At 43.7% G+C, this 12,436-nt stretch overlaps 3 protein-coding genes across 4 annotated transcripts in view; 1 reads left to right on the forward strand and 2 right to left on the reverse strand.

The window, feature by feature from the left end:
- The window catches only part of sdhb (succinate dehydrogenase complex, subunit B, iron sulfur (Ip)), a 197,114-nt gene that overhangs the window by 180,853 nt on the left and 3,825 nt on the right, over positions 1-12,436 (forward strand). Inside the window, exon 2 of one of the 2 annotated variants that reach the window (XM_050037524.1) lies at positions 11,277-11,362. In XM_050037524.1, the coding sequence (XP_049893481.1) occupies positions 11,291-11,362 (72 nt within the window). In that variant the 5' untranslated portion in view covers positions 11,277-11,290. Of the gene's footprint in view, positions 1-11,218; positions 11,363-12,436 lie in introns of those variants that run through there. The other variant, XM_050037523.1, reaches the window with a different exon arrangement.
- atad3 (ATPase family AAA domain containing 3) lies at positions 9-7,066 on the reverse strand. Its single transcript, XM_050037514.1, has 16 exons — positions 6,742-7,066; positions 6,144-6,220; positions 5,433-5,534; positions 5,277-5,336; positions 5,126-5,195; positions 4,869-5,034; positions 4,527-4,596; positions 3,050-3,205; positions 2,907-2,963; positions 2,698-2,823; positions 2,480-2,604; positions 2,326-2,377; positions 2,147-2,217; positions 1,863-2,030; positions 1,291-1,399; positions 9-1,165 (listed from the first exon to the last, which is right to left on the reverse strand). Exons 1-16 carry the CDS (start codon positions 6,938-6,940, stop codon positions 692-694), a joined length of 2,082 nt encoding a protein of 693 aa, XP_049893471.1. The 5' UTR covers positions 6,941-7,066; the 3' UTR covers positions 9-691.
- Positions 7,564-10,928, reverse strand: mrpl20 (mitochondrial ribosomal protein L20). Its single transcript, XM_050037535.1, has 4 exons — positions 10,699-10,928; positions 10,306-10,416; positions 8,857-8,934; positions 7,564-8,755 (listed from the first exon to the last, which is right to left on the reverse strand). Exons 1-4 carry the CDS (start codon positions 10,783-10,785, stop codon positions 8,582-8,584), a joined length of 450 nt encoding a protein of 149 aa, XP_049893492.1. The 5' UTR covers positions 10,786-10,928; the 3' UTR covers positions 7,564-8,581.

Raw genomic sequence — 12,436 nt, forward strand, 5'->3', positions numbered from 1 at the left:
AATACAACTTTGATTTTTTCATCTTTTTTGGCCATTTTGTGCTTTTATTGCATACTTAAAAAAGGTCCAGTGCGTAGGATTTCGGGGACATATAGGAAGAAATATAATATAATATAATAAAATAAGTATGTTTTCTTTTGTGTATAATCACCTGAAAATGAGAATCCTTGTGTTTTCATTAACTTAGAATGAGACATTTATATATACACAGGGAGCGGGTCCTCGTCCACGGAGACTGCCATGTTGCAACGCCATGCCATATCATGTCACTAACTATTCAAAACGTAGCTTCCTCAAAGAAATTTTAACTCAACTATCTCTTGATTATTCCAGTGTATTATCATAAGCAACTGTACCACAAAAACATTCGAACTTCTCCTGTTTATAAAAACACAAATCCATTTAATCATTTCCACAGAGACACTCCACTGTGCACAACACTTATATACTGTTATTACAGACACATAGTCCGGTTTCATGTAAAGTACACTTTTACAATGTATACATTATATATTATAATCAAACAGTCTCAGGCATTATTTGTGTTTTGTAAAGTTAATTATCTCCCCCTGCTGGACACATCTTCTGTCACAGACAGTCCAACAGACTTTAAGACAAACTGACAGACTAGTTACAGGGGCAGGACACTAATCTTTCTAATCCCAGCCGCCCCACTGACCAAATCTACAACTCAAACTGGAGTTCCGTCTTTCGGAGGAGATGATCCAGTTTTATCTTCCTTCTCTGTCTTGCCCTCACCATCAGTGGAGGCAGCAGGCTGGTCTAAACTCTCCACTGTTGTCGCAGCTTCTGCTTTGACAGCATCTTCACAGTCCTGTGCAGCTGGGGTGGCACTTTTGCCTTCTGCAGATTGGTCGATATCTGAAGGAGGTGGTATACTTTCACCTTCTTGTTTCGTATTCATCTCGAGAACTGGGGCGATCACCTCCTGAGCCTCGGGTGCCTCACTGTGCGGCAGAGTGAAGCCCATTTTGCCTCCGCTGGCTATCGCTCCAGCTGTGGGAGGTGTAAGGGTCTTGGCCTGAGACTCCTCGTCTCCATGCAGCCAGTCCATCTTCTGAAGGTGCTGCCTGACAGCGTCGTCAACTCGGGCGTCAATCATGGCCTCTGTCAGGACGCCATCTTCAGAGGAATATGCTGCCGCCTGCAAGAGAACATGTGTCAACACCTGTGTTCTATACATTCATTTACAAAAACTGATGGGAGTTTTGTGAAATTAAGATTTATATTGCTTTTTTTTTTTTTTAAAGATTACAGCTATGAACGTACCTGCCAGGCCACACCCAGCTTAGAGATCTCTCTTCCTGACATGCCCTCTGTCCGCTTCGCTATCTCTGAGCACTTTTTACCGTAGTCAAATTGTGCCAGCTTCATCCTCCTGCACAAAGACACACACACACACACAGATAGACAGATGAGAGGGCATCAGAGTAAATGATTTTCCCACAGCTTAGCTAACCTGAAATCAGTTTCTTTCTGGCTTTGTTGTGTTTTTGGTGCTCAGTTCATTGCCTCCTGGCCTTTGTGGATTGCTCCCCACCTCTCAGCCCTCATCACACATCTGACCTCTGTGTTCGTAATGCCTCAGCATGGCTGGCCCCGCTCCAGATGGCCAACAGGCTGTTTCTCGGAGTCTAAATCTAATCCTTATTCTAGCACAGCATGGATCACTCTATCAAAGATTATATGACTCCTCAAACTAACTCAGAATGAGCTCACTGACATGTGAGTGTTGGACATGGTGGACTAGGCCTAATTACTTGTTTAGTATGCATCCTGAGTGTGCAGTGACTCGGTGCCCTATTTCAACAGCTGTGTTGCTGTGTGGGGATTGTACTCACTGCCTCCCTCCTGTGGCGGGCTCCAGCACATATTTGTCAAAGTACAACCGCACCAGCCTCTCCCTCTCCTCAGGACCCGGCAGAGCAAAATTCACTATTTCATCTATACGGTCGTTGATGGCCCAGTCAAACTGCTCTGGCTGGTTACTGGCCAACACCAGCATGAACCTGAAGGAGAAACACAGAAATCAAGCAGCTTAGAGATGCACTGGGAGGTAGCCACAGTGGTATAGGCGAGGTAACGTTCAAGTTTTAATTTGTAGAGAATATAAATAATGTTTTACTTGTTGCTCTGCTCTCCAGTGCGATACAAAAATGCATTCAAAGTGGCTCTGAGGTCCTCACTGATCTTCTCCTGCAAAAAACAACAGCAAAGATTGCACGTTATGTGTCACAGAAATTAAGGAACATTTGTAACACAAACCTCAAGGGTTTCTGGAAAATTAAATACATGCAGACTTACAGTGGCTCTCTTGCGAAGGAATGCATCAGCTTCATCAACGAAAAGCAGAAGCCTGTAACAGGAAAACACACGATAACTTTTATCTGTTGTTTCATATCTGGAGTGTACACTACTGCTGTTTGTATATTTGTCCATTTCATATAATCAAGCCTACCCGCGCCGACTTGTACCAGCCCAGTCAAACACTTTGTGCATGGCTGTCACACCGTCACGGCCCATGGGTGCCACATCACCACCAGTCATAATTGCGTAGTCCATCCCAGAATGCATTGCAAGCTTCTACTCGACAGAAAGAGAAATGCCTCACAGTTAGACAAGGCATCACTTGTGTATGAATGTTTTCATCAGTCATGGGCTAGTCCTCAGGTTTACCTTAGCAAAGAGAGTTTTGCCCGTGCCTGGAGGGCCATACATGAGGATGTTCCTGTACAGGCCGTTGTTCTGTCTCGTGTTTCTTGTTGCTATGGCGATGTCACGAACACGCTCTTCCAGGGAAGGCTAAGAGATTAAAAAATGCATTTATATCAAGTGGTTACAAACCTTTAAAAAATGCATGTTGGTTACATCCTTCTTCCACTTACGCTGAGCACGACTCCCTCGAGGGCGTCCTGAGGTTTGCTCCTCAGCCGCTTGGTCGTCTAAATAGTTAACATTAAAAGTACAATTAGCATATTATAATCCGCAGTTGACAAAACAAGCAAAGCATCAACTGGTCATTAGCTACCTTGACTGGATGCTTGATTGCCTCTGCCACGGTGAATCGGGACGTTTCCCTCACCAGTGACGGCTTACCGAGCCTGGCCTCGATGTAACGTCCTGCCACCGCTGTTGCATTTCGGGCAGAGTAAACTCCCACGGCTAAAAGGGTCAGTCCTGCCACCTGGTGATGTGATGCAACAGTTAGACAGCACTCAAATACTCAGGTCAAACTCAAGTTAAACCTATGGATAAAAAACAAGTACAGTCGAAATGCGTTGGTTTATCCATGAATCAATAAAGGATTTTCAACTACAGTCAAGAGTGCCTCGGATGCATTTTTGGACTACCTGCCTGCACCACGGACTTTTACACTAAGTGATGTGGCCAGTCATTTTTTAATTTTATGTGACTATTTGCCCTATCTTTGATTAACTACACAGTGCCTTAACCCAGAGCAGCACTCCAAACCTATTTTTATATATTTGCCCACGTCGACAGTTCGAACATTTGCATGGAAATGTATGGTTACCCTTTGTCTCTTGGATGTCATGAATGGTTGCCTGGATCCAGACCTTTAAATCCTCCCACTTCACAGAGTTCCGGTTGACTGATTTGTCTGGCATCGCTGACATAAAACATCAATTCCTCGGTGAGCAATTGAGCGCCGTGGGGAAACTAAATTAGCCGATAAGCAGCATGGGCAGGACAAACATCATTGTCAAGCTGTTGTCAAACAGTTCACCAGAACCAAAGAGAAGTAATTACAACTATGGCAAGCACTGTTTACAAGATAGACGCTGCTATCAAGGCTGTTCTAAATCTATATGTCTCCTCAGTATCACCCGACATTGTAGTTCCGCTCCACTCCTGAAGAATGGCTTCACATCAGTGTGGACTTAAAATGATGTTAGACTCAGGCAGATACGTTGGTCTTAACTGGTTAGGAAATCGAGACCAACCACCCCTACCCCCACTGAAATCAGTTGAAGTGGATGCAATGTCAGACTGAAGATGGAAACGGAGTGTAAGGAGTTGACAATTCTGTCTGATATCAGGCAACATCAGTGGTGTAACACTAGCAAATGCAAACACATAACAGAAGGATTGTTATGCTTATATGTTCTTTTAACACCAGTGTGAAAAAACACTACTTGCTTTGACCATTTCTGATTCTAAGGTCTAAATTCATGAGCACTCAAAAGATGCCTTTGCTGAATCAGTAGAGACAGACGGTACCAGTCATTATAAAATGAAACCACCTTTATGAACAGACAGGCTTCGATTAGTGTGAACTGGAGGCATCTGTTTATCTATAAATACTGTCATTTATAAATGCTTTTACACCTAACTGACCTTTAGTGTGTAGGGATATTTCAAAAAACTCATTTAGTTGCCCAGTTTGTCCTTCCATCAGTGAAATTCAGTGGAAAATTCAGTCTTTATTATGTATTTATAATATAATCATTCACTAAGCTGATGGTGGGTGGAAACAGCAGTCTCACCGTGGCTGTGACTTTGTCCCAGTCTGACACAAAGGCCCTGAATCCTTCTCCAAACACAGCACCCGCAGTCCTGAGGGCAAATACAGGTCAGCTGTCATTAGCATGCCTTTTGGGCATTAACAACATCCAACAGTCAATGAACCAGTAACTTAACACACAAACTGACCACTTCTAAGAAAAGATAAGATAAGCTTTTATTTATCCTGAGGCTAAACTGCTGTGAGATACTGGTTTATTTAAAAACACTCAACACCTTCAGTTTCAGCGTGATGCAGGACGATACACCTCCTCATCATCACAAATATTGTGGTCTAAAATCCTAAATGAGTGAGTGTGTCTTACTTTATAGACTCCAAGACAGTCTGTCTGTGTTCTGCAGCCTTCAGGCGGATTTGCTCGCGGATGATATCGGCGTTCTCTCGCTCCACGCGGGCTCGTGCTTTAGTCTCTGCCTCTATACGCAGGAGCTCGTTCTTGTGCCTCAGCTCCATCTCGTGCTCTATCGTCGCTGTAAGAAACCACAACACCCAGCGAGTAAATAAACCACCCCTCAACATCGTAAAAAGCTTCTACAAGATCCTGTCGTTAGTGTTACAAACCTTTCCTCATGGCCTCCTGTTTCTGGACAGACTCCTCCTGTTTGCGAAGGTTCTCCTCGTTCAGGGCTTGCTGTTGAAAACAGAAAATAAGTGTCGGTGCTGCGTGTCTTTCTGACGCATTTTATCCTGAATATGTAGAAGATGAACTCACCTGTTGTCTTAGTTGGTCCTCATATCGCTGCCTGGCCAGCTTATCTTGATACTGAGCTCTCTGTAACACAAAACAGCCAAATGTGTTTAGCTCACCGCTGCAGCAAACTCCTACTTGTTATGAAAATACTAAAATAAAACGCATGTCTGCTCTCACCGCTTGATGCTGCTTGGTCTCCTCATTAACAGTTTTCCTTCTCTCCTCTCCCTGGATTCGGATCTGGTCACCTTTGAGCTGCTCGACTGCTGCTTCGTACTCCTGTTAGAAAAAGGTGGCAAAAATCTATTAAACAGAAGTAACACACTGGTGAACATTTTAATACATTGCTACCACACAATCAACTGGGTCCACATGTCAAATATATCACCAACAATGCCATGACAGTAATCTTAAACTTATGCAATCATAACCTGTCCAGTTTTATCTGAGCACATACAAAGACACAGTGAATAATGTGCAATATTTATTGTGTGTGCTTTTTCTATTCTCTATTTTCTCAAATGTTTAACTTTCAAATTTTACACTGCAGCGACTAAAGAAATTCTAAAAACTGGTGATTTTATCATGTCCTGCATTTGTAATACTTTATTATCCCATATGATATTTTATTTTTGTCATGTATGATGTATCTCAAGCACACTGAGTTTACACTTGTCATATTAAATGTGCTATATAAATAAGGTTGACCTGACGACGACATCCCTCAGCACCCTAATCCATCCAGTAACTCACACTATTATTCACTATTTATTTAGTTGATGTAAATTAGCACTGACAATATCAGCTACATGGTCTGGAAAAGACCTGGCGTGTCCTGAAGCAGATGAAGAAAGACGCTGGAGTTCTGTACACATGTTTCTGCCGTACCTTCATTTTGCTCTGATGCTCCATCTGAGTGGTCTGCTCCTGCATTCGAGCCAGGTCCAGAGCTTCTTTGGCATGTCCTGGATGGGGGCAACATCAGAGAGATGAGAGGTGTGATGGCTTCAACACATTGAAATTACAGTGATCAATGTAAAATGCTGGTCTGCCACTGAACCCTGTCAGATGTGTCACTAGTCCCTATTTCTACCTTATCTTAGAACACAAAACAAGATAGGCACACTCAGTGAACCATGGCATGTAAGTGGAACAAGTTGAATTTGGATGTTGCAAGCCACATTGCAAGGTGATGACCTTTGAACCCAGTCAGTAGTTTGAATGAAGGTGAGAGCATTCCAGCATTGCTCTCATGTACAACCAACAATGTTACACAGATTAGATTAAATGAACATGTGCAGATGCTGGCTGTGACTGTGCGCCACATGATCTGAGCTGTAGCATCACTGAGGTGACACCACCATGATCAGAGAGGAGCTGGATCCTGACACACCATGTCTATCTGTGTGCTGTAATAATGCTGCTATAATGAGGAGAAACCTCCACTGCGGTGACCTCCACTAACGGGCCCCTGCAGAACACTTACGGGACTTGTCGAGCTCCTTGGCCGCCTGAGCAGCCCGCTCCAGCCCGGTGGGATCGAAGTTGCTCCATTTGTCCTTGGGTTTATCTCCGCCGCCGCCGCTGGAGCCTCCGGCCGGCGGAGGTGGCGGTGGTGGCGGCTGAACCGGGAGACCGGGTGGCGCCTCAGGCTGCCCCTTGTTCAGGCCGAACAGCCACGACATTTTAACCAGAACAGATAAAACACAGTTTAGCCGGTTGTGTGAGGAGCGAGAGGCTACAGCTGCTACAGACTACTGTCAGTACACTTCCTCTACACGCGTGTCATGCCGCAGTCTTCTGCGCATGTGCAGCAGAGTGTACAGGTTTCTCTGAATAACTGCAGCGATGATTGGCTGCTAATAAGTACTTCTTCTTGTCATTGGCTGTCCCCTTAACTGACTTCAGTAGAGGTCATTCGTGTAGTCCCACCCAAAATTGCTACGGTAGCCGCAGAGGGTCAAAAAACATTGAATTCACTGGTTTTCTTGTAGTTGCATCAGGCTGTTTAATGGTTTTGTAAGTCACAGGTCATTGACATCAGTGGTGTCTGTTTTTTATCTCAGTGTGTAACATGGAGCATTCTTGAGATATTCATGTAAGGCTGGAGCAATGCTTCTCAAATACTGCTGGTCCATTGGAGGAAGATAATTGTGCCCTTTCTCTAGTATTATAATACTGTGCATTATGCAATTATGGCTACAACAGAGGGACATTTGCAGCAGCCGACGTGACTAATTAGGAATAAAATATCTCTCAAAATCACACCCTTAACATGTTTGAATGTAATCAAGACAGGACAACAACATTCATATCAAAATCTTTAATTACCTTGACATTCAACCTCACAACAAATGGTAAAATATATATTTACACAGAGTGAGAAGTCAACACACGAAAAAGCTTGAGGTCACTCCTCTTCCCAGCCTCCACAAAAAAACCCTCATAATCAGCATCCATTCATAACTTAACAAAAGGTTTCATATGCAAACAAAGGGAGGTTTGTGAAAATGTATAATCACATCCTCTATCATGATACAGGAGGTAATCGGGGTGGCTGCGGTGGAGTATTTTGTAGGGAAAACTGTAGCCGGAAAAGTCTGGCACACATGATAGAGATGTTGGGGATAAATCAGTGAACGGAGCAGAAGCAGGGCTGTCTGTGGACAAACAATGCTATGCTGTTAAATGCCAGGGGCCATCTTGGATTATGATTGTGTCCTTGTTGTGACATACGTGCATAATTTCAAATATTCAATCTTTTCTAAACTGTCCTTCAAGATCAGCTATCAAGGCACTGCAACAGTAATCATCCATCCTGCTGGAGTGTCCTTGAGCAAGATATTGCATTTCTTTCTGCTTCAGGGACGTCGCTCTGTTGGTAACAGTTCAAAGGATTTTACATCAGTGTGCGGCTAACACATGTGAGTCTCCATGTCGACTTGTTTATACATGGCAGAGGCAGAGACACCGGTCTGGCAGTACATCATGTCGTGGTCTACTCTCTGATCACACATCAGTTGACCTTTTTTCACCAAGCGACCCCCATCACATATAGCAACCAGACCCTGGTGTCAAGATGGGTCATTTATGTGGGTCATTCTTAGTCACAGAGCATTCCTGGTTTAGTGATCAAAGAAGTATGACACACAAAATAATTCAACTGATGAATCTTATATTATTATACAAAAAATATTTAGATGAAGCGAAAACCTTAAAGACAGGAGGCGACTGTGTGCCTGACTTTTTCATGACATCCCCATAATCCAAGACCCCCGATCTTTAAACCACATAACAATTGGAAATCTGTAACTGCAGCGAGTCCTTCACTGTAGTACAACAACACGGGAGAAGACACCAGCGGGCTCTTTGCCATCACCCAGCGCTGCACGGAAGCCTTCCTGTTGCCGAGCCCTCGCCAGCTTTGCGAGTGAAAGGAATGACCGAGGTTCTGTGATGGCAAGATCGCTGATCACACGTCGGTTGAGCTGAACGCTGGTCTGTGTGGACGAACAGAGGAAATGTGTCACAGATAGAGTGAACAAACAGCACAGAGAACATAGAGGACTGGTGTAGTTCTGCAACATTCAGCACAACTAACCTTGGTGAGGTTGTGCATTAGGGCGGGATACTTCATGCCATGCTCTCGTGATGCTGCTGCGATGCGTGAGATCCAGAGCTGAAGAAATAAGAGCACAATAAATAATACTGATTACTTTGCTCAATTAATAACATAATTATTCTTTGCAAGACATCGGCATGCCCGAACTGAAAACAATGAATACGATGGATGTACACAGTGGAGGCAGTGGCTCCCAACCTTTTTGACATGTGACTCCCTCAGTGAACCAATGTTTACCTATCATCACTGATCACACGTTATGGTCTTAACTGGGATTTTCACACACAACCATCTCTAGGGTTTACAGAGGATGGTCCGACAAAGAGAGCGGCAGTTCTCTGGGTGAAAATGCCTTGTTGATGCCAGAGGTCAGAGGAGAATGGCTAGACTGGTTCAAGATGATAGAAAGGCAACAGTAACTCAAATAACCATTTGTTACAACCAAGGTCTGCAGAAGACCATCTCTGAACCAACAACACGTCGAACCTTGAAGCAGATGGGCTACAGCAGCAGAAAAACGTTGCCTGGTCTGATGAGTCTGGATTTCTGCTGAGACAGTCAGATGGTAGGGTCAGAATTTGGTGTAAACAACATGAAAGCATGGATCCATCCTGCCTTGTATCAACGGTTCAGGCTGGTGGCGGTGGTGTAATGGTGTGGGGGATATTTTCTTGGCACACTTTGGGCCCCTTAGTACCAACTTAGCAGGGTTTAAACACCACAGCCTACCTGAGTATTGTTGCTGACCGTGTCCATCCCTTTATGACCACAGTACACCCATCTTCTGATGGCTACTTCCAGCAGGATAACGCACCATGTCACAAAGCTCAAATCGTCTCAAACTGGTTTCTTGAACATGACAATGTGTCACTGTGCTCCAATGGCCTCCACAGTCACCAGATCTCAATCCAATAGAGCACCTTTGGGATGTGGTGGAACGGGAGAGTTGCATCATGGATGTGCGATGCCAATATGGACCAAAATCTCTGAGGAATGTTTCCAGCACCTTGTTGAATCTATGCCATGAAGAATTAAGGCAGTTCTGAAGGCAAAAGGGGTCCAACCTGATACTAGCAAGGTGTACCTAATAAAGTGGCCAGTGACTGTATATGTGTATGCTGTATTATCCTGGTGAAATTAAGTAAATTGAATTAGAGAGTAGCACAGGGATGGTAAACAGCTGCACAGTGACTGTCTGCAGCATGCACTGCCTCACAAGATCCTCCTCTTGATCATTCCCAAAGACTCAATGTTCAGGTGAGGTACACCTGTTCATGCACTGAGAGTGATAGCCTGGATTACACAGCAGCTAGAAGCTCTTTTGAATACTACACACTAAATACCAAACAAACCAGACAAACCTCAGACTGTACCCTGTGTGTCACCCATGTGTTTGCTGTTGTTGTATTTGAGTATCAGGTGTCTCACCGTCCTCATGTTGCGCTTCTTTAGCTTCCGACCTTTAGTGGCGTAGACAAAAGCCCTCCTGACTGCCTTCACAGCCAGCCTGTAGCAGCGGTTCTTCCTGCCTCTGAAGTGCTGTAGGATGAACCGACAGGGAGGATGACTTACACAAATTGACTCTCAGTATCCTGTTAATATTAGATTACAATGATGAGGCATGTTTCCAACCCAACCATGCAGCATGGGTCATCTCTACACAGCAGAAACATGCAGCAAATGACTCACCGATTGTCTGGTTTAAACAACATTTCAGATTCAGAGTCACACATAAATGTATACAACACAAATACCACAACATGTTAGTCGTAAAGAGAAGCTTAGCCCCCCTTCTCCTCCAGGAAGTAGTCGTGGCCTTACCCGTGCATGTTTGAGGACTTCTTGAACTTTCCAGTATCTGTCGGGTCCTCGGCTTCTTATCCAACAAGATAACGTCAGGAACACCATGTTTGCTCTTCAAGTGGACCACTTCACCACCGTCCTGAATTAAAACACTATTTAAATGACCTTAGCCCACTCCACCAGTGAAGAGACTGTTATGTGAGTTCAACCTCACACGCTGTGTTACGACTGACAGAGGCGCTTTGGGTTCGTTGGATTTAAGAACCGAGACATCTGGTGTACGTGTGTCCGCCCGCGTTTGCTGTCCTACGAAGACCCGGAGTCTCAATTAAAACAAATCCATTATAACTAGAGAAGATTATTGTAAAGCAACAATTAAAGACGAGGCAAAATCGTCACAAGGAAATCAAACAAATCATGAAATTTCACGCTCTCCTTGTGTTTGGTTATAGATATATATACGTATATATATCTATGGTGTTTGGTAACCTCTGGTGGGTTTTGAAAGCCGGGAGACACCGCTTCACAAAACACGCACTCCCACCCGAGCTGTGACGCAGCCACGGTGGCTGCTGGGATCGCAGGCGGTGGAGGTCAGAGAAACTCCAAAATGTCGGTTGCCAGTTTCACGTCCTTGAGCCGCTGTGGTGTTTTGGCGTTCCGCTCCCCCGCAGGACTGGTGGTACGTTGAAAATCATTACAACAAACAAACCGGTTTAATTAGCCGTTAATGTCAATTACAGTTTCTGTCATGGCTTTGCCTAAAGTGACATTGCAACGGAGCTACAGTCCCTGTTGACAGCGGAGGGCTCCGTCTATACTCTGAAGTCAATGTTACGTGGTTAAGCTATTAGCTACTAACTAGCTAGCCCTCAGTGCTAACTGTGGTTAAACTGACACAACATCAACGTTTTAAACGTGTGAATTTCTTCTTTATGTGCTGGTGTGTGTTAAGCTTAAAGTGTTGGCAGTTAAAATCCACGTGAACGAAAAACGTGACAGGAAGAGGTGTGTAAACATTGTTCAGCTAACTATAACAATGTTAACTGATTATACAAGCTAATACAGCTGCTTTTAATGAAAGAGTCTGGCACATTTTATGGATGAAATTCAATGAGATCAAACAGCCAGACAAAAGTGATAAACTTGTAATAACCTTGTGTAATAGTCATGTTTGCTAAATCACGTCACTGCAATGTGTTATACTAACACAGGTGATAACCTGTGTGTAATTTGGATTTTCTTTGTATTGTTTAACAAACAAAATAATGTTTTATGATCACTGATATGGCAGTGGTTTGGGGTTAATGTTATGTAATGTTTACCTCTTATAAAACTAAAGATCCACTCTCAACCTGGGGTCCTTCAGGGAGCTCCAGAAGGTTCCCAGGAAAATGGGAAATATAATATGTTTTACTTTTATTTTTACTTCACCATAGAAGTAAGCACACTGTGAGCAAAAGTCCCAAGAGTATTCAGACCAAAGGTTTCACGTCCTCCTCCGTTATCTACTCAAGTGTACTTGACAACTGTTTGGTCTTAATCTTATCTAACAACCCAGATCTTTGAGATGGAGGCCCTGAAGTGAAATTTTATCGAATGGGGGTCTGTGACCTAAGGTGCATCAGTGTAGACATGAAAAAGGTTGAAAACCATTGATTTAGATTAATAGAATTATTTAAAGGAGCATGCACCTGCTACTTCTGATCACTTATAAGTAAAATTGAATGCTTGTCTTTTAGAAGAACTCTACTAT

This window comes from Epinephelus moara, chromosome 24 (assembly GCF_006386435.1).
Source record: "Epinephelus moara isolate mb chromosome 24, YSFRI_EMoa_1.0, whole genome shotgun sequence".
Lineage (NCBI taxonomy): Eukaryota > Metazoa > Chordata > Actinopteri > Perciformes > Serranidae > Epinephelus > Epinephelus moara.